Source organism: Prionailurus bengalensis, chromosome C1, assembly GCF_016509475.1.
Source record: "Prionailurus bengalensis isolate Pbe53 chromosome C1, Fcat_Pben_1.1_paternal_pri, whole genome shotgun sequence".
NCBI classification, from domain to species: Eukaryota; Metazoa; Chordata; class Mammalia; order Carnivora; family Felidae; genus Prionailurus; species Prionailurus bengalensis.
In genome coordinates, this window is record NC_057345.1 from 112219196 (window position 1) to 112240672 (window position 21477).

The 21477-nt window shown below is 56.4% G+C and overlaps 1 protein-coding gene and 1 long non-coding RNA gene across 34 annotated transcripts in view; one reads left to right on the plus strand and one right to left on the minus strand.

Moving 5' to 3' along the window:
- Window positions 1-2586: 2586 nt before the first annotated feature.
- Window positions 2587-6829, minus strand: LOC122481232. 2 transcript variants are annotated; one of them, XR_006296792.1, is made up of 5 exons: window positions 5703-5842; window positions 5088-5252; window positions 4706-4742; window positions 4313-4466; window positions 3788-4049 (listed from the first exon to the last, which is right to left on the minus strand). It is a non-coding gene; the product is annotated as an uncharacterized LOC122481232 (long non-coding RNA). The 2 variants fall into 2 exon arrangements; XR_006296791.1 differs by lacking the exon at window positions 4706-4742 and having other exon boundaries at window positions 2587-4049; window positions 5703-6829.
- The window catches only part of BIN1 (bridging integrator 1), a 55473-nt gene continuing 39246 nt past the window's right edge, over window positions 5251-21477 (plus strand). For 13 of the 32 annotated variants that reach the window (XM_043576478.1, XM_043576485.1, XM_043576487.1 and 10 more), the window contains exon 1: window positions 14163-14273. In XM_043576478.1, the coding sequence (XP_043432413.1) occupies window positions 14178-14273 (96 nt within the window). In that variant the 5' untranslated portion in view covers window positions 14163-14177. Of the gene's footprint in view, window positions 5612-14162; window positions 14274-21477 lie in introns of those variants that run through there. The other 19 variants (XM_043576497.1, XM_043576488.1, XM_043576505.1 and 16 more) reach the window with 14 other exon arrangements.

The window sequence follows — 21477 nt, forward strand, 5'->3', positions numbered from 1 at the left end:
TGGCTCTGTTTGGGTCATGTGCACATCCTTGAGCCAATTGCTATGGTTTGGGGTGAATAGGTAACTCACCTGGGCTATGTACACATCATGGTGCAAGGGGCAAGGTTGCATCAGTTCACACCAAACAAGGATGGAATCCCTAAAGAAGTAGGTCAATTATCTGAGCAGACCACACTGACTGCATCTGCCATCCACTGTATACAGCCACTGTCTATGTTGTCACTTCTGATGTCCCAGGGGCTTTATGGATAATGTTCATCATTTTCACAATTACTTAAAGAGTATAATTTATCCCTGTATTACACAGGCGGCTTGAATAGTTTAAATACTATAGCCAAGGATGGAAAAGTGGTCAATGGAGAACCTGACCTCTGACTCCAGAACTATCTGCCCCTCCCACAATGTCCTGGTGGCGTTTTACATGTGAGAGGGAGTGAGGATAATCTGTCAAGGAGCCTTTCTTGGATGTGCATCACACATGTGCTGCCTGAAATAATGTTTCTGGACAGACAAATCCTCTTCTGGTTATGCCTGTAGATTCTTCTGGATTCTCCCTGTCTCTCTAGGAGATGAAGCCTGCTGTCCCAGGAGAGAGGTAGGAAGCTGGTCCATTCCATCCTGGCCACCTGGATGGCCAGGTGCTGACTGATCTCAGCATAGGACCTACACTGTGCCCCGGGCCTTTGGGTAAATGCATCCTGTCTTCTCTGAGTCCTGATTGTTATATAACAAGGGCAAAAATGTCCTACTGCTGTAGAACACAGGATTCTTCTGACAGTCATAAGAATATAAGCAAAAAATCTTGCTTCGTAAGATAGGATGATAATGATGATGGATGATGATAGTTGTCATGGTGCTAGAGCAGGGCCCCCTATTCAATTCTTGAAGAACAGAAGGAAAACATGAGGGCGGTGTTATTTTCTCTCCAAGAGAAGGGAGAGAAGGCACTTTGCTTGCCTGCGTCCTTCCTAATTCGCAAAATCACTTCCCCAGACCTTACGGTTCAGAGGTGCAGGCACAGGACACACGGTCTGCGTTTGTGTTTAGTCTTTCTACTCTGCCATATTGTGGTTTCCCAACCAGTGCCCCAGGGACAGCTTCCTCGTTTCAATTTGTATCTTCCATAGCTTTTCTTTCTGATGACAAAAATAGTACGTGCACAAAATTGGGAAAATAAAAAAGGGAGAAATCCTCACCCCGAAATCGCTCCAACCAGAGATATCAACACCCAGCAGTTAGCCGTTGCTGTTATACAATGTAATATCCCTCGTTACTCTGTTAACAACACATTAGCAGCATTTCCCCATCACAAAAAAAACTTGGGAATCACTGTTTCCGCAGACATTGCATGCATGGCTACACCAGAGTTTAGTTCATTGCAGCTGGTAATAGGCCTTTGCACAGAGGTCTGGGAATGAGCTGGACAGCTGGGCCCCCAGGGTCTTCTGCACAGAGCTGGGGAGACACAGGGGGCGGGAGACCTGGGCTCTGAAGGGGCAGAGGGAAAGGCAGCCCATAATATGTTGCATATTTGCTTGTCTGTTGATTTGTTCCTGCCTGGATGTTTGAGGGCTCCGCTAGGCATCAGGTGCCCTCCTAGTTCTCGGCCAATGCCCACTTCAGGTCTGTAACATCCCTCCCTCAAAGAGCCTCCCAGGCCGTTCCCAGAACCCCTCCTGTCCCTGGTGTGGCACACTCCTGGAAGAGGGGCTCCATTGCACCCACCACTGTTTCTGCAGAGCCCAGCCCAGCACTGGCATATAGTAGGTGCTGACAACGTTTGGAGAGTGAGAGAGGGAGCAAACAATAAACAGTGAACATGCCAAAATAGTAATTTTGCATTATTACAATTAAGGTGATGAACATCTGCATGATTAAAGCTTTGCTAAAATTTCAAGTTATTTCCTAGACTTGAAATTCGAAATTGAAGGATGCAGGCATTTTTTAAAGTTTATTTATTTATTTTGAGAGCGACAGTGAGAGCAACTGGGGGAGGGGCAGACATACAGGCAGAGAGAATCCCAAGCAATCTCTGGGGCGCCAGGAGCCAGCGCAGAGCCCGACTTGTGGGCCTCGACCTCACAAACTGTGAGTCTTGATCTCAGGCACCTAACCATGAGATCGTGACCTGAGCAGAGATCAAGAGTCTGATGCTTGGGGTGCCTGGGTGGCTCAGTCAGTTAAGCGTCCGACTTAAGCTCAGGTCATGATCTCACACTCCGTGAGTTCGAGCCCCACATCGGGCTCTGTGCTGACAGCTCAGAGCCTGGAGTCTGCTTTGGACTCTGTGTCTCCCTCTCTCTCTCCCCCTCCCCTGTTCACGTTCTGTTTCTCTCTGTCTCAAAAATAAATAAACATTAAAAAAAGTTAAAAAAAAAGTCTGATGCTGAACTGACTGAGCCACCCAGACGCCCTACAGAATATAGACATTTTGATGGTTCTTAATACATATTACAAGACTGCTTTCTGGAAATTCCAATATCTGTCATAATCTCAGAAGCAGTAAGTGTGAGTGCCTGTCTCTCTGGCTGTAGGTAATGTAGTTTAAAAAATGATTCGCCGATTTGATGAAAGTAGAGGCAGGAATGATATAATTCGTTGATTTAATAAACGCTTTTTTTTTTTTTAAGAAACCTGTTAATTGATCATTTGAAACTCCGATTTTGTGAATTGTCCATCTGTGCCATTTGCCCAGTTATACTGGATCTTAGTGTTTTGTGTGTGATCGTGAAAACAATGGGCTATCGTGGTAAAGAAAATCAGACATTATAGCAAATCATAAAGAAGAAAGTAAAAATCTCCTACATTCCTACCCCTTGGACTTGTGACTAACATTTTTGGAGTATGTCCTTCCAAACTTTTAACCTTATGTGTTAATAGTAGTTTTTGAAGTTTAAAACATTTAAATTTCTATGTACTCTCAAACTAGCATTGTTTATTTCAATAGATCTTCCAATGCTTTTGTGTTTAAAAAAGTTTTTCCAACGTAGATATCACATTAAGAGTTGCCATGTTTAGGGGTGTCTCAGTGCCTCCGTGGCACTGTCCGCTAAGCTTCCAACTTCGGCTCAGGTCACAATCTCACAGTTGGTGAGTTCTAGCCCCACGTGGGGCTCTGGGCTGACAGCTCAGAGCCTGGAGCCTGCTTCCGATTCTGTGTCTTCCTTTGTCTCTGCCCCTCTCCCACTCACACTCTGTCTCTGTCTCTCAAAAATAAATAGACATCAAAAAAAAAAAAAAGAATTACCACGTTTAAAGATAGAGCTATGCGTGTGTTTAGTTATTAAGGCCATATAGTATATTGTAGAATATTTAGGAAATTAAGAGGAAAAAATCAGCCATAATCTCTCGACCTTAAACAAAGCCTGTTTCCTTTGTGCATGGTCCTTTTGAGTCTTGGATCACGAGCACTTATATTTATTTTTAGTGGTTGCAAGGACAGAGTGCATGCACAGTGTTTTTTGTCTTCTCCTTTTTGCTCACAACTATACTGTAAGCATTATTTTCATGTTGCTACATCTCTGGATGGTTGTTTAGAATGATCCCCTAGCTGACTCCATCCTGCTGATAACCATCTAAGTTGCTTCCAATTTTTTTGTCAAGTGATATTTTGCAACACCAAAGCCCAGCGAAGCACAATCTCCCACTGTTCCCTGGGAACTGACTGTAATACGGTTTGACTTCTGCTTATTTCCTCCTTTCCTCCGAGGAGTGTTGGGAGACAGCGCTCTTAGAGAACAGTTAGAAAAACGACAATCATAAAATTAGGAGAAGAGAGACTATGAAGTGAAAGCACGTTGAGCTTTTAGAAAAAAGTCGCTTTAACAACTCAGGCTGTGCTGTTTACGTTTTGTTTTTGTAACTCACGAATCGGGCATGAGTTTATAATCATAATTTTGACAAAATGCTTTCCATTTGTGCAGTGCTTGGTGCTTTTTCTGGGACGCAGTTCAGTGTATCAGCTGAGGGCTTTAGTGCAGGAAGACCAGGGTTCGGATATCTGCTTCTCTCTTGTGATCTTCAGCTGCTGCAACCCCCAGTCTGTCTTTCTGCAAAATACGAGTGGTAATAAGCCAGGAGGGAGGACTGGTTAAGATCATCCCTTATGGGCACTGAGCAGTAATGGGAAGAAGAAGGAGGAGGAGTGGCCAGAGTACAGGAGGCCTTCCACGCAGAGGGAAGTGAAAACCTTTTATTCCTGGGCCTCAGTTTCTCCATTTATATGGGGGCGGGGCTTGGTGTATGGTCTCCAAAGCCTTTCCTGCTTCTGGGAGCCTCCCAGGGACCCCTGCCTTGGCACCTGTCCACCCACCTCAACAGGGCGTCCAGGACTCCTCTCTCCACTCAGCTCAGCCTTCGGTGCCTGAGAAACCTTGCAGGGCGGTGCCCTGGCCTCCAGGGCAGCATAGGGCTGTGGCATCTTTTATAGCCTCTGACATAATTTGGGGAAGCGGTGTGAGTGGGATCTGTAGATTCAACACATATTTATAAATCTCGAACAAGTGTCATTGATTTGTTGGCAAAGCTAGTTAGCAATAACCTTATCTTCTCTTTGAATAACGATCATTAATCATCCCCCTCCCCGCCTCGCAGAAGAGAAGGCAGCCCAGTATACAGTGGTAGAGAGCCTGGAAGGCAGAATCAGAGATTTGGTTCCAGGCCTCTCTGCGCCCATTTGTCAAATGGGAATGATAACAGCACCTACCTCATAGGGCTGTTGTGGAGACTGGAAGCTATACCGCCTGTTCAGGAGACAGCAGAGTGCCAGGCACACAGTAAGTGCTCAGTTAATGGTCAGTTGTTATTACCGTAATAATTATCGGCAAATGGGAAGACAGAGCGCTTTGTAGGCATGGGACTAGGTGCCAAGGACAGAGATGTGAAGATGTCCTAGAGCCCCCCCCCCTCCCCCCCGCCCCGAACCCAGGTGAAAACTGGTGAGTCTACAGGCCAGGACGAGGCCGAGCGTCCCGCGTGAGGCCAGAGCCAAACCCAGGGCTGGAGAGCGGGTTCCCGCCGCGCGCTCCAGGCCCTAACCCTAACCCTAACCCCGATCGCCGCCCTTAACCTCTGGTTTTGGAACGCACCCTTTCTCAGGCTGGTCTCTTGTCCCGGGAGGACCGCGTCTTCGTCTCCGCCCCGGGGCGGTGTCTTCGGAGCGCTCCGGGAGACCCTCTTGCCGCAGCGCCGGGCGCCCTCGCGCACCTCCCCTCGCTCCGGGTCCGCGGAGGGTTCCGGCGCCCGCGGAGGCCCTTTAAAAGGCAGAGTCTGGTCCGCAGGGGGCGGGCGGGGGGCACTGACCGCCGCCCGAGGCCCGGCCCCTCCTCCCCGCCCCTCCCTTGGTCCGTCCCTCCCTGGGTCCCCGCGTCGCTCGCTCGCTCGCTCGCTCGCCGGGCGAACGCTCCGCCTCCGTCAGTCGGCTCGGCTGTCGAGAGAGCGGCGTGGAGCCGGAGCCGGGGCCGGACGCGCGGCCGGGGGCTGGGGGCTGGGAGATCGGCGCCCGCCGCCTGGCGAGGCCTGAGCCACGATGGCCGAGATGGGCAGCAAGGGGGTGACCGCAGGGAAGATCGCCAGCAATGTGCAGAAGAAGCTCACGCGCGCGCAGGAGAAGGTGAGGGAGCCAGATCCCCGGCCTCCGCGCGGTCCGGGCCACCTGTCCCCTCCCTCCCCCTAACCCCTCACCCCCAGGGGCTGGTCCTCACCCGGGATCAGGCCCTGTCACCTCCGGACGACCGCTGCTGGGAGCCTTCGGGGGTCCACGGGCTGCAGCCCCCAGCGTTCTGGGCGCCCCCTCCGGTCCGCGTCTTGTCTCCCCACCCCCGGCAGGGGCAGGAGAGGGCGCAGCTGTCCCCTCACCCCCCCCCCCCCCGCCCTCGTTTCCCTCCCCCTCCCCCCCAACCCGCTTTGTATCTCCTCCGCCTGTCTGCAGAGAAGAGGCGGCCCACGCTCTTCTCGGGGCGCGAGGTCCAGTAAACCCAACGTTGGAGACCGAGGGCCGGGAGGCTGGGAGGCCGGGTGGCGCCCCTAGCCCTTCAGCCCCACGCGAGCCACGCGGGCGGTGCCGGCTCCAGGGGGAAGGAGGGAGCCTGTTACCCGTCCCCCAGGGCCGCCGTGCTCCGGGAATCCCGAGGCTGCCCCGAGGCCCGCGGGTGCTGGAGCACTCGCTCTCCAGGCCTCTGGGCGCTTCCTACGCCCTCCGTTCCCTCCTCCCCGCCCGCCTCTCCACCTTCTGTCCCCGCCGGCCGCAGGAGGGATCGAGTTTCCTTTGCCGAGAGGTGCCCGCGGCCTGGCCGCTCCCGCCCGGCCCTCAGGGAGCACGGCGCTGCGCGCCCCTCGGGGAGGTGCTCCCGCTCCAGCCCCGGCTTGGCGTTTCCGGCGGCTGGGGAGGGGGTGGTGGCTCCGGTTTTGGGAGCCCACCACCTGGGTGGGGAGCTGGCTCGAAGAAGCTGGGGCTAAGCCGGGTGGCGTGGAGGGGCGCCTCAGGAAACCCGACCCCTCGGCGCCCAGGGCAGCTGGCAGCAGGCGAGGGGGGACGCAGCTGGGGCTTCCAGCGGCTCCCTGACGGTGCCGGACGTGCGGGACCCGGGGGCGGGGGTCCGCGCGCGCTCACTTTTCCCTCCCAAGCCACCTCTGGTTCATTGAATTGGATCACGCCAGCTGCTGACGCCACTTCCCCTGCCGCCTCGGACTCTGAAATCTAGGATTGTAGAATCCGTGCTCCAGCCGGGGTGGTCCCCCAGGGCCCCCCAGCGGAGTCAGCCCTCTCTCCCGCCCGACGCTCAGCCGAGAGGAGGAATCTGGGGACCGGTCGGCCTTCCCCTGCCTGGCTGTGGCTGTTTATAAACAATGACTTTTGCAGCTAAGACCTGCGGGGCTCCCTAAGGATGCGGTCACGTGATTGGGGCGGGGGGGGGGGGGCGGGGGACGGCGGCTAGAGCTTCCCGGGCGCCTCCCTAAGTCCCGTCGCTCATCCTTAAGGTCCCAGGCTAAGGAGATAGGTGGGTGTGTGTGGAGGTTAGGGCCCTCAGCCAGTCTCCAGATCTGGCCTGGCCCCAGCAACTGTACCACCCCCCCTCCGGGCCCCGGGCGGGGGGAGGGATTAGAGCACCGCAGATAGCTGGTGTGTGTGTGGGGCGGGGGGGGGGGGGGAGGCTGGGAAGGCTTCTATGAGCGTCGGTGGGGGTGGAGGGGCAGATGCTTCTGCCCTTGCTTCCTCCCCCTCCCCCCTCCCTCGCCCTGGACTGGGTAATCCATCTAGGTGCCTGGAGCCGGCAGCTCTGGGCTAAGCCTACTTCCTGCTGCTGAGGGGCTGGGAAAGATGAATGGGAAGCAGAAGGTAGCTGAGACCAGGTCCCCGCCCCCACTCCACTGACGTCCTATTCCTCCCTAGCTCCCCTTGGCTCTTTTGGTGTCCCCATTGTCCTGGTTTGCCTTGTCTCTGCAGCAACTCTTTCAGTAACTTCAGGGACAGCAGGCATGGCCTGTGTCCCCTCCTTGTAAGTGGCAGTATGTCATTACTGACCCCACTGAGCTGCCACCCCTCCCTCTTCAGCTCCTGTTCTGTGGCATGGGCAGTTGGCTGACAGCTGGTCAGCCATGGGTGCTGGCCTTGGCCAAGGGCTGGCACTGCCCAAGCCTGGGCTCTAAGAGACCGGAGTTGTTGAGTGCTGCCTGTGTTCTGGCCTTCAGGCACTGGTGAGGAGACCCTCCCCCCATCGGAAGCCAGAGAGTAGCCTTCCTTCAGTCTCCTCGGTTGTGGGCCCTGCCGCGGTACCCCCTTCCCAGAAGCCTGATGCATCTCCCCTTTGCCCTCCTGTGGTTCAGAGTGTGTCATCTGCTGGTGGTCTTCAGGACCATGTCTAAATCACAGTGTCAGTGGTCTCACAGGCACCACCCCCCCCCCTGCCCTTCCCCCACCTGGCCTCTGCCAGATCAGTGAATGATGGGGACAGTTCCAGTGGTCCGGTTGCCCTAGGAGGGCATCTTCTGGTCAGGGACAAGCAGTAGCTGGAGTGGAGGGCCTAGATAGTATCCGCATAGGTTCAAGGGCCCCATCTCTCCTTTTCTTCTTTCCCGATTTCCCCACATCCACTCCCAGCCCAAACATCCAGCAGGACTCCGAGGGTGACAGTGTGCTCAATTTTCCTTGCTTGCCCTCTGGTGCCTACGGAGCCAGCTCTCCTGTGTCCCCAGCCTAGTGGGTCTCTGCATGGGTCTTGGCTTGGCGTTACCCATCTCACCCTCCCCCATCCCTGTATCGCTGGTCTGGGTGCTGTCCCTGAGGGGAGAGCAGACCTGCGTGTGCACCCAAATGTTCACCTGGCCCTGGCGGAGGTACAGTGACTATGTATGAACAAACAAGGGCATTTGAGGGCTTGGCCTGGGAGTCCTGATGCAGGCTTGTGGGTGGGCTGACTTGTGCTGTGTGCTCCTCGTTCAGCAAATTCTGCCTTGGGCATGTGCTGTGTGCCTGGCCCTGGGCCCCGCCGAGGGTGCCGTGGGGATCGGGCTGTGCTGGCTTTGACTGCCGTGGAGCTTACTGTTGTAAGGTCCTGTGGCCTTTGGTCATGAGGACGGCGTAAGCGTATATCGGAGGGGCCAGCAGGGTCTGAGCTTGGCAGTAACACTGCTCACCTCCCAGCCGCCAGCTGCCCCCAGAGTGCTGGGGTGCAGAGCGTGTGCCTGGAGCTCGGCCCGGGGGCGTCATGAGGTCACCTTCCCATTGCGTCCATTTTTGGGCCTCAGTAGGGTGGCTGGACAGAGCCAAAGGTAGGGTGGAGCCCGGGTCAGATGACAGAGGATTAGAGGTTGGCGGGCTGGGCCCCTTGGGGGAGGGGATGGTGGGGGAGAAGGGACAGCTGGGGTGGGGGTGGAACCTGGCCTGCTTGCCCCTGAGGCCCACTGCTCAGGCGTCCTCACAGAGCAGAGCAGTGTGCTTGAGGGAGGCTGTGTGCTGGCAGAGCTGGGGCTGCTGATGAGCACAAGGAAGGAGGCTCCGGCAGGGGGTGGGAGTATGCACTCTGTCCCCCTAGGCCGCCTAGAGCCTGCTGGGAATGGGGAGGCCCAGCTGGGAGAGGGCAGGGCCCAGGGCTGGCAAGTCAGAGTGGAAGGTACGGCAGTTATTTATAGGACCCTGACACATGGCCCCGATGGCACCACATTTGCCTGGTGGTCAAGGTCTCCCAACAAAGTGGCTGTGTTAGCCTCAGCTGGAGCCAGGCCTGTATGACCAGTCTTTATCCTCACGGCAGCCGTAAGAAGAGCCATGCCATAGGGAGGAGCAGGTGCCCTGGGAGTGGGGCCCACCCGGGTGCCTCCCAGCTTCCTCTCACCTCCCCCCTTCCCCAGGCCCCAGCCACCCATTGCTCCCCTCCCCCCACATTCTGCATTTCTGTTTCCTCATCTTGGTGTCCATCTCTCTGTCCCTGGGTGTCTGAGGACTCTTCCTCCCCTCTCTTTTGTCTGTGCCCACACCCTGCCCCATGTCGCCTGTTCCTTGGCCTCTCCCTATCTTCCTGCTCTGTGTCTCTTTCCTCTGAGTTTGCACAAGGCTTTTGTACCTGCCTACCCTTGGAGCAGCTTGTCCCTGAACCTGAATTATTAATGGAGATGGTTCACCCACTGGACGGAAGGCTCCTGAAACGGGCATCATCTCTGGGAGCATGTCTATAGGGGCTCAGGACATTTGGCTAGGGAACGTGGGCACAGAACGATTGGAAGCATGGCCTCCAGACTTCCCTGAGCTCTGGGGGTCCTGGCTGGGCTGGGGCCTGGGGGTGAGCTGGGTCCCCACTCAGCAGAGCCCTGCTGGCTCATGGCAGGACTCAGAATGAGGCAAAGGCCGTTTTGCCCAGGGGCCTGCAGACCAGGATGTGCTCACTGGGCTACGTGGGGCACGGAGGGTGTTCTGGGAGGGTCCTTGTGGGCTGAGGTATGGGGCGAGAGTGAGCACAGGAGGCCAGCAGCTCGCTGACCACAACCCTCTCCCTGGGCCAGGCATTTTGGATTCAGCTTCTCCCTTACAAGCTGTGTGACTTTCACGATGTGAAGAGAATGTTTCTGTCCCTCCTTCCTGCCGGAACCTAAGGCCAGGCCTTGCATTGTTCTTTTTCCATGAGTTTCTAGAATCCCTGGGTCCTCCCCTCAGTGTTAGGCCTCTTTCTTACTACAGGAGAAGAGACTACAGGAGCATGTCAAAAAGGCAGCCTGCATGGGCTTGGCAGGCAGGCAGTCCTTGGTTTCCCTATAGGACCTTGGGCAAGCGGCAGGACCTTCATCTATAAAGTGTGGTAATAATGGTTCCTCTGTGCTTATTTGTGTTGGAGAGTAAAGCCTTGGACGGTGCCCGGCACATAGCAAGTGCTCACTAAATGCCAGCTCTGTGGGGCAGGGCAGTACAGTGAGGCCACCCTGGAGCCTGCCGTCCCTGCCTAGGCCTGCTTCCCAACCTTCTCCCTGTGAGTGTCCATTACAGGCCTCTACAGACAGCTAATCCCTGCTGAGCCCTTAGCTGATCAGGGCTTATGATGGTGTGCGTGTGTGTGCATGCCTGTGTGTGTGTGTGTGTGTGTGTGTGTGTGTGTGTGTGTGTGTGTGTTTAGAGGGGCAGCCGGAGGCAGGGGAGGGAATCAGACAGCTCTGGAGTGAATATCAACTTTCCTACAGATAAACTCTGTGGCCCTGGGTAAGTTATTCCCCCTCTCTGGGCTTCTTCACTTTGGCCATCAGTAAAGTGAGGGGGGTTGCTCATCCGTTCTTTAATTCATGGAAGGAACATTGAGCACCCACTATGTGTTGGGCACTGTTCTAGGGACACGGGGTAGAGGGCTGAGCAAAACCAAGCCCCACCCTCAGGGAGCTGACATTCTAGCTTGGGGAGACGGTAAAGAAACAAACATGTGCTGGCAGGTGGAGTGGGTTCTGAGAACTGGGCTCAGCGTTTCCCGAGCATCCCTTAGTTACCACTGCTGAGGACTCAGGTGTGGATGTGAACATGGGCTCTCACACAGTGCAAGGGATTGGCCAGGGAGAGGCTGACTGGAAGCTTCTGGGCTCCAGGTAAGAGGGCACCTGGAGGAGGAAGGCTTTCTGTTAGATGTCACCCTTGGATGTTGTGTTTCTCTAAAGACTTTTTGGGAAGAGTTTCTTTTTGGGACTAAAAGTACAAAGGAAAGGATGTCCATGCTAAAACTGCTCAGCAGGGCACTGACGGAGGACAGGCCTGGGCAGCTTGGAAGCGGGGCAGGGGCTCTGGATTTGGAATGTAGAATGAGGGGGTCAGAGGGGCCACTGAAAGAGGAGGAGGGAGGCACCAAAGATGACCCAGACTTGGGGGTGGATGCTTGTAAGACTTTTTAGGAAGCTGAGTCTGAATCTCTCCCTAGTGTTACTGCCCGTGGGCAAGACTCATTGACCTCTCAGAGTCCGTTCCCTCCCTTGGTATCGGGGTGTGTGCCTTGCAGGGTGCTGTGCAGATTAAATGCACGGGGCTCACCATTTCCCAAAGGAGCTGGTCTTGTGCTGTGGATGGGACACCCTCGTGGGAACTGGCTGGCATCTGGGGGTGGTGCCTCCCCAAAGGGGCTGTCACCTCCCAAAGAGGTCACTCACTTCAGGCAGAACAGACTCCATGCTAAGGGCTGACAGGGGTCAGGGCTGGGCAGTTGAAAAGGGAAAGGCAGGCCTCTTCTTGTTCCGAGGGAAGAGTTGGTCAAATATTAACTTGATAATAACAGCCATGGTTTACTGTGTACCTGCTGAGTGCCAGGTGCTTGGTGAAAACTCTCATCTCCACTGCAACCAGGTGAGGTCATTATGATTCCCATTCAGCAGATCAAAACACTGAGGCCCAGCAGTCGTATGACTTGCCCACGGGCTCTCCTGGTCAACTATCTGGGTTACCAGGTCTCTGGCAGAGATGTGAAATGAGATGTGAATCTCTAGTGACCCCTGCTGACCCCTCCTGACCAGGAAGGCCTTGTCTATCAGGTGGATCATCTGACAGATTTGGATCCCCAAGACCTTCTTCCTCCCCCATTAAATGAGTTTTGGGGGCTCTTGTCCCCTCTGTCTAGCCGTACACTTGGGGTGTGACCTTCACTCTTATGGGATGTGTGGTGGGCTCTGGGGTGTGGAAACTGACGGAGGTTTCCTGATGTAGCCCAAAGCAAGGGTTTCTGCATGCATATTTGCAAGGACTAACGAGGCAATGTGGTGTGTATTTATGCAAGCGTGTGTATTTTCCCAAATATAAAAGCTGTATCCAGTTCATTCAGTATGAAGAGACACTCTATTCTGAGATTCTGTCTACTTTTGTTTGTATTATTGTAACAGTGTTTCTTTTATGAAATGATGTTAATAGAGTTGTTTTATAATGTTATAGAGGAGGATATAGTCATGCAATTGACCACACACACATGCTGAAGTCTTTTCCTGGAGTGGAATCTGAAAGTCTGGGACCTACTACCCACCCCTGGGGGTGGGAGGGGGGAGGGGGACCTTGCTGCCCAGCCCCACACAATTGCTCTGGTGGGGAGGCAGGTCTCCTGGGTGCAGGCTTGAGGCTGGCCCAGGGCAGCCTGGGGCAAGCTCCCTAGAATATCTGCTCCACAAGGGTGGGTCCCGCCTCCTATGGTAGCTGTGGCACCTCCAGCTCAGCACATGGCACGTGCTCAGTGCATAACTTCCGTACGGGTGCGTGGATTCCTCAGGCAGGGCTGGCCAAGGCCTCGGAGATGCCCTCAGTGTTCAGGGTGCAGGGTGGGTGGGGTAGGAAAGCCAGGACTGCAGGATTTCAGGCCTTCAGAGAGCAGAGAAGGCCAGAGTTAGAGCTCAGGGCTTGGAGTCAGATGGAGGGGCACCTCCCGTGCCGTGCAGGCCATTCCGAGGGACCCAGGCATCACAGTACCGTCTCCCCCAGTAAAATGGCCCAGGACCATGGCGGGGCGAACCTGAGCCAGAGGCTGCAGAGCTTGGGCCCAGAAACCGGGAGTGGGCTGGCGCCCTGCTCGGGAGCCCTGCCTGGCTTTAGGCCAGATGCCAGAGAGGACGTGGCCTGGGCCTCCTGCCAGAGTCTTCTTCCAACCTGAGAAAGCTTTTAGGTGACACAGGCGCTGGGGATCGCTGACCTGGGGGTCTGTGTGGTTTGCTGAACCCGCGACCTCGCTGTTAGGGCCGGCGAACTGCTGTCCTCAGCCCCAGCCCCGCTGTACTCTTTGCTGGACCTCCTCCCTCTGCTTCCTGGACTCACCTTCAACCACACTGCAGTGCGGATGGGGTGGGATTGGGGGCCCAGCATGGGTGGAGGGGGGGGGGGTTGGAGCCTGGCTGCAGGGATGGCCTCAGGGCACTGAGAGCCTCTTGGTGCCCTGCGGGTGGGCATTTGTGCCCCCCCATGCTGTGTCCAAGCCTGAGGCGATGCGCTGCCCCCCCCCCCGCCCCCCCCAAGGGCAGTGAGCCACGGCCGCCTCCACCTCTGCAGCACCAGGGCCGCAGTGTCTCTGGGTTGCGCCCCACAGGCTGGGAGTGAGTGGGCGGCTGCCAGCCACAGCGCCACAGGGCCGTAGGGAGGGACTCCTTGCGGCTGGTGCTGGGCCAGCACTCCGAGGCCTTCTGGGCCCCTGAAGGCTCCCTGTTCCTGGCTCCCAGGGCACCTTCGTAGGGACGTCCCTGCTGGCTCCGTGTTTTAGATGCCTCTACCCACACTGAACTAGCTCCCTCAGCTTATTTTTCCGGCTGTCCTTCCCCTGTCTGTGGCTTGCCCACTGCGGGCCAGGATGCTGAGGTGCGGCGGGTGCTGAGAGAGAACCTGCCCTGCCCTCAAGGGGCTCCCAGTGCCCATCATGGCACTCGGGGGAGACTGAGGGCAAGGGCACTGGTGCCCTGGACATGAGAGCCTCTCATCCACCTGGGGCAATCAAGGAAGTCTCCTCAGAGGAGGTGGCACTTGAGCTGGGTTTGAAAGGCAGAGAAGGTGGGTTGTGGGGTGTGCAAGGATGTTTCTGGCAGCCTGTTGAGGGTGGCTGGAATGTGTGTGAGTAAGGGTGGTGGTGGGGGGTGGGGCCCGAGACTGAAAGGATAGTGGGGGGGGGGGAGCAGGCCCTGGAGGGCTGGGAGGGACCCCAGACCCCTATGCACCTCAACCTGCTTATCTTTCTTCCTCACGTGTTGCCTGAGCCATGGGTCTGTCGTCCAGTCTGGGCTTAGCTGAGGACCCAGTGTCTCACTGGCCAGGGCCCAGGGAGCCCCTGGCTTTGAGGAAAAGGAGCCCCAGGGTAAGTCTGGGATCCAGGTGTGCCTGGGAAGGGGGCCTGGGGTAGGGCTGCCATCCTGGAGTCCACCCTGTCAGGTGATGTCTGCTCCCCAAGCTTGCTGGAAACCGCACAACGTCTTATACTCCCTGCCTCACATGTGTCCCTGCTTCTGGGTTTTGGGTCCCCAAGGTGACACTGAGGGTGAGTGACACCTCTAGGTTTGGAGAGCTTAACAGCCCGGAGGGGCCATCATGGCATCAATTCACCCTCTCCAGGCAGCCCTGTGGGCTCCGCCCTTCGTGGCCAGGCCACTGGTCAGATGGCCACGTGGGGGTCCCCTAGTTCCTGGGTTGGAGCAGGGGGGGTCCTCAAGGGAGGAGGGGTCGTGCCAGCGGGTGGGGTCTCTGGCTGTCAGCGCAGTCTGCAGGGAGAGGAGTGGACAAAGGAACAGTACTGTTGTACGGATGGAGGCCCAGGGGCGGCTCTGGCTGGCGAGGCGGTTGGCCTTCTGCTCCCGCCTGTGGCTTGAGGGGCTCTCAGAGGCTGTGAGGCCGGAAGGCAGATTGGGTAACGGGAGAGCCTTTGTCAGACTGGCTGCTTTTCCAACAGCTGCTGCTACTTTCTTTGGACCCTCTGCTCAGCTCAGCCTCTCCCCAGGACTGTGGCCAACATGCCTGAGCCCTGGACGAGCCTGGGCCCACCATTGGGCACCAGGGACAGACCTGGCGCAGGCAATCTGGGCTGGAAGAAACCCTGCAAGGGGCCCCCCACTCCCTACCCCCATCCACTATAGAGCCCCTATTTCTCTGCTCTGAGGGGGCATCATCACTCTGCCAGGACATGATAACTATCTTGGGGGTCAGATACAGGTGGGGGTGATGCAGGTGCTAACCTGGGGCCCCGGGCACTGGCAGCGGAGCAAGGGCAGAGATTGAACTGGGGTTAAGAGGTGTGTGCGGGGAGGAAGACAGACCCTAAAAGAGAGGATGGAGTGTGGCCCCAGTGACCGCTCGCCTACTCTGCGGGCCTGGGCCTCTCTGCAGCCCCGTTTCCTCCTCTGTAAATGGGAACAACAGTTCCTGCCCCACAAGCTTGTGTAGAGGGTCCAGGAGGAAGTGAATGCAATCAATGCCTGGTCCCTGGTGGGAGCTGACACATGGGTTTTTTCCCAGGGAGCATCTTGGGGAAGCACCTGAGAACCCACACGTATGGACCATTCTGGCTTTGGTGTTTTGAGCTGTTTTGCTTATGACAGGATTCTTGACATTGAACTGTGGTGTACTTTTTTCCCCTTCTTTTTTTTCCTGTATTGGCTGAAAAAGCTAATTTGGGAGGTGGTGGTATCACCTCCTGGAGGAGGGAAGTCAGAGCCCCCGAGCCAGAGCCCGATTGAAGGAGGTGGTAGTGGGGGGAGGCAACTGGTTCAGGTGGGCTGTGCTTTCAGGGACTGGGTGAGGGGCACAAAGCTGGGGTCAGAGGTGAGGGGTCGCCCATCATTCGTTCATTCGAGGAGCCTGATGTGCAACAGAAGACTCCAGGCTTGAGAGACTTGGGCTGAACCCTAGCTCGGCCTCCAAGCCTCAGTGTGCCCATCTAGGATTTGGGAAGCATGAGACTCTCCTCTCCATGAGACAAGGTGAACCCGGGGACTCCTGTAAGTGCTAGTGGCAGAGCTGTGTCCCTGCTGGCTCCAGCTGGCTCTGGAGAGTTTAGGAGGGAGCACAGTCTTCCTGTCTCTGTGGAATTTTGTGATTTATGAAGAACACTTATACCCGCCATTTTTCATTTTATGCATTGTCTTGCTGACCCGTGAGGTAGGCAGGACTGGATTATGGTTCCATTTGGCAGGTGAGAACACTGATGCTTAGGGAAACCCTGGGATTTCCTCCCTTCCGTTCATCAGACTTGGCCCCAGGTTGGTCTTTCCCAGGTGCTGCCACCCCCCTCCCTAAATCCAGGGCCAGGGAGAGACTGCTGAAGTGCACAGGTGCATGTCTAGGCATGGGGTGCACGCGCATGCGTGTGTGTGTGTGTGTGTGTGTGTGTGTGTGTGTGGTGGGGAAGGCGGCCCCTGGTCGCCCCAGGAGGCTGGCACACCAGAGGAGAAGGTAAAGCTGCAGAACTGGCCCTTCCCTGAGTTGGGGGGTTTCCTCATTGCCTGGCATTCGCCAACCAACTTTACAAGAGGTGGGAGTGTGGCTGTTCCCAGGAACCAAGGGACCTCAGAGGGTCAGGTTTGGAGAGAGCGGGTCTGATCTGCACTCCCTGGGGAGCCCAAAGGTAGAGGGGGAGCTGAGCACAGGCACCATCGCTCCCACCTCCCATGAAGAAAGAGCTGGGGGGCCCTGGGGCAGGGGAGACTTGAGGATGAGCTAATTGCTGCAAGTGTGAGCTGAGTAAGTCCTGATCTAAAATGAGAGACAAAATCCACAATTCATTGGATGCATTTGCTGAACCTGGGACAGGACCCAAATACTGTTGTTTTTCTGAAATAGTAAACCAAGCCAGGGGTTTATTTATTTGTATCCTCTCTCCACCCCTCAAGGATTCAGTCTAACAGTCTGTCCTGGCAGTGGGCTTGGCTCAGCTAGAATGTCACTGCCCTCCCCAAGTTGACTGCCTCCCCGTCCTGGCTGGGTGGACTGTGGGTCTGGAGGAGGCCACAACCAAGGGGGGGGCCTGGGGCCCAGGCTGTGGATTTGAGGGGGGCCTGCTCTGGATCTGGTGGACCAGTGGGGGCTTCCTCCTCGTGTCTGGTCCTGGCACTGCTGGCCTAGCACACTGCAGAAACTACCTGGAGGGCGGGGCGGGAGGGCTGAGTCAGCACTGTGGGAAACCCACGGGCAGCAGCAGGACGGGACCCGGCGGCTGCACCCCCACCGGTGTCACTGCACTCACAGGTCACCCTGTCCGGTATGCACCCCAGGACACCTAGGGAGGCTGCCACCATGTTCTCCAGCTGGTGCAGTGCTACCCCCGAGCCACGCGGTGGGGAGAGAGGCCTCTGCACAGCCACGTGCTCTCAGCACACCCTGAGACCTGGGATTCTAGCTTGTGCTCTCTCTCCCCTGCTTTTTTAAGAAAAAGAATTTATCTACTTATGTAGCACAAGCCGGGGAGGGGCAGAGAGAAAGAGAGAGAATCCCAGGCAGGCTCCTCACTGCACACAGCCTGACATGGGGCTTGAACTCACGAACTGTGAGATCATGACCTGAGCCGAAAGCTCAACCCACTGAGCCACCCAGGTGCCTCTCCTTCCCCTTACCTGGGCCTTGGGCCAGGCACTTAACCCCTTCCGCTATGGTTTGCTCCTTCATAGAATGTGGTAACCATCTTCCCTGTTTCACCCAGAGTCTTGGGGGGTGAAGGCTGGTCCCGCGGTGAGTGTGTGATCCTGGCATCTGCACCTAGTAGACACTTAATGCTAAGTGAGTTGGAGTGTAAGGCTCCAGTGCAGAAGCAACGGGAAAGGTTTTGCAAAGCACCTTCTCTAGTGTGGCAAGGTGGCAGGCTTGGGTTCAAATTCTAGCTGTCCTCCTCTCAAGCCCTAGACTTTGGGCAAGTTACTTACCCCTGAGAGCCTCAGTTTTCCTGTTTGTGAGGATTAAATGGAGAATAGTGTCTCCATTTCACACCAAGGGTACTGGAAGTTGGCGTGCCAGCTTACGGGCTCAGCTCTACACTGGGGCGGGGGTGGCTGAGGCACCTTAGGTGGGTGTGGGGTGTTCGACTGTGTCTTGGCACTCTGTGTGTGTCCTGTTGGGCTATCCTGGCTGAGTCCAGGGCATGCTTGGCCCACCAGTAGTGCAGGAGTCCAAGCCCAGCTTGGAATCCAGATGGTGGGCCTGAGGGCTCTGGGGAGGATGGAAGGAGGCAGTGCTTGGAGAGGACCTCATGGGGGCCAGGTGACTTTCATCCCTCCCACCCTGACTCCTTCTCCTTGTAGGCAACAGAATCCCTTCCAGCTTTTAGAAGATCTACAAGTGTCCAGAGCTGTAGCAAGGGATGGTCAGGGACCGACCTTCAGAATCTGGGGTTGGGCGTCCGTCCAACTTGCCCCTCTCTGGACAACCTTCCCCTTCAGTACACAAAGTTGCCTCCTTTGGCACATTCCTGTGATTTTTTTTTTTTTTTTTGAGAATTGGTAACTCTGCCTCACTGTTCAACTTCCCCTTGGTGTTGAATTGTGTTTCTCCTGGCAAAGAGGGCCCCAGGGGAGGAAGGGGCGGTAGGCATGAACCCAGCAGGCATAGAGGGTGTGCTGGTGTTTTCTATGATTTCTGGGGGTCTCTGCCACCCCTCCCTGTCCTCACTGCATCAGCCTTCTTGGAGACTTGACTGGGAGCCCGGATGTGTTGAGTGAAGGGATGTGGGTCAGATCCCTAGGGTCCCTCCGTACTCGGTGAGACAGGGACTCCTGTGCTGATGGTCTGAATAAGCCCTGGGAAGCCGAAATGGATGGGCCTCTCATGGTCACCTGGTCCTCACCTCCCTCCTTTGACTATAGAGGTGGGACACCGAGACCTGGAGCGTGACGACCTGTCCAGGCCTCTGGCGGCCCCTGAATGATCCCCCTAAGCTGCCCACTGAGCCAGTGAGGCCTCTAGGCCCCTGTTCCTGCCCACTGCGTCTGCTGGGGCTGGGGCTGGGGAAGATAGCACCTTCCCCTTCGGTATGCCCCTTGCCCACCCTATCTCTCTAGCCTCCCCTCCCCCACAGAAGCACAGAAAAGCAGGTGCAAGGTTGTCAGAAGGAAGTCTGAAGGGGCACCTGGATGGCTCAGTCGGGTGAGTGTCTGACTCTTGATTTTGGCCCAGGTCATGATTCTGCTGTTCGTGCATGGAGCTCGCTTGGGATTCTCTCTCTCCCCCTCTCTCTGCCCCTCCCCTATGTGCACACACACACTCTCACTCTCAAAATAAGTAAATAAACTTAAAAAAAAAAAACAGAGAAGGAAGCCTAGAAAAGCCTGCCCTGGCCCCTGAACATTCATTCTGCCTGCCAGGGGCAGGGGCGGCCATGTGGCACCCCCTGGTCTGTCGGTGGTCCCACTTTCTTCCCCCACCCCAGGCTTCACCCTTGACCGGATTACCTGGTGGTCAGCCCCTCCCTCCCCTCTAGTCCGTTCCCACTTCTCCTGCCTCCACTGGTGGAATGCAGCCGAACTAGACTTGCTCCTCTGGGGAACCATGAACCAGCCAGTCCCCACCCCTTGATTCCCAACTGTGAAGTTGGGGGTCCGTGTGGTGCCCTCATGGGTACCGGGGACTTGTGGACGGTTCAGGGCTGTGGCAGGGGAGCTTCCAGGCAGATGAGGGCCTGGGAGTAAGCACAGGGGCTGGGGTGAGGGCCCCCCTTCCCCTGACTACTGGGCCAGGGGTGCTTGTCAGCACTTTGGTGGCTGGACTGGGTGGGAGCTATTTAAAGGTGATTCCAGGCATTCACTCCCTTGAATAACAAAAATAACAACAGTAGCCAAAATAGTAGCAATAATATGTTTGAAAAAAAATACCACTATCTTGTCTCCTTTAGGTGCTATTTATTTATTTTTTAAGTATTTATTTTTGAGTGAGAGAGAGAGAGAGAGGGGATGAGTGGGGGAGGTGCAGGGAGAGAAGGGGCAGAGGATCCAAAGCAGGCTCTGTGCTCACAGCAGAGAGACTGATAGGGGGCTTGAACTCATGAACCATGAGATCATGACCTGAGCTGAAGTCGGACACTCAACCAACTGAGCCCCCCAGGCACTGGTAGGTACTATTTAATAGTTACAGTTTCACAGATGTGGACACAGAGCATTCCAACTGGTGAAATAAATGAATGACCTGTTTGCGTATTTAGGTTGAACTTCTCTGATAGGAATAGATGTAAGTAAAGGGCTAAGGACATCCAGTGGGGCAAGTGAGCCTCTGTGGCGGAGGTGGAGTCAGGGAAGGCTGCCTGGAGGACGTGATGTGAAATAGCAGCATGGGCTGGTATCAGTAAGGAAGTAGGGTTTCCTGATGGAGATTTGGGGGCCCCAGGGCTGGCCTTTGCTTGGCCCTGATGCAGGTGGGTGCTGGCAGGGACTTCATCCTCCCTTCCCCCAGCCCTGGCTTCATGCTGTGCTGAGCTGTGAGCTTTTTTTGCACAGGCTGTTCCCCCACCGAGCTAAACAAGCAGCTGATGAGGGGTTTGTGGGAGGCCGTGCACTGGAGGGACAGATTCCACCCCCTCTGTTGGTGGCCAGTGTCCTAGAGCCTGGGGCTGAGAATAGCACCCACACTTGCATGGAGGGGACAGGTGGGGCCGGGTGGTGGCTCTGGGGGTGGTTGTGCTGACATCTCTGAACAGGTGGTGTGTGGTGCTGGGCCAAGGGTGGGGTCGTTCCTGTCCTCTGTAGGCCCCACCCAGAATGACAGGAGGCCAGCAGGTGGCCCTGTGTCACTCACATGCCCTGGCTGTGAGCCTTCTCTGGACCTCTTCCTGGGGTGGGCTGCATCCCAGGCTCGGGGCCAGCAGAGTCAAGGTGCATCAGGGCTGCTCATGGGGGCTGCCGCTGGTCACAAGAGGCCAGTACTCTTAGCTGCTGTTCGGTTTCCTTGGGGCCTTTACCATTTTACCCTCTTACCACCAGAGGGGGACAGGGTAAGGGGGTGGCTTGCAGGATCCTAGCAGAGCTGGGGGGCGGAGGGTGCTGCTGGGGGGAGGTGGGGTGGATTGGTATTTGCTGTCCACCAGGAGCGTCGTGCGTAAGCCTGCGTGAGTCATGGGGAACAGGTGCGCTGGGCGGCAGGCACCGGGAAAGTCATGTGTGGGCTGAGGGTGGGAGGGTGGGGCGGGGCCGAGGTGGGAGAGGCCGCCTGAACTTTCTGGCCTGGGTGTGAGGAGTCCCAGGTTAAGATGAGGGGAAGGGGACAGAAAGGAAGTCACCTACTCAACCACACCGCATCCTTAATCTTCCCATGAGGGAGAGGTCTTGGCTCCATTTTACTGATGGGGCTCAGGGCTTAGAAAGGTGTACTCCCTACGTAGGGTTTCACAGCCTGGGCCTGCTCCCTGAACCTTCTGCCCTGAGTCCTCTCCCCATGGAAGAGGTCCTTAGCCGGAGATGCTCCTCCCTCTCTCCCTCCCCTTGGCAGCTCTCCAGACCAGACAGGCACTCTGAGCTGGCCCTCCGGAGTAGGAGTGACAGAGCGGAGAGGTGGGCAGGGAATGAGTGCAGAAGCCTGATGCGGGGTCTGCCCTG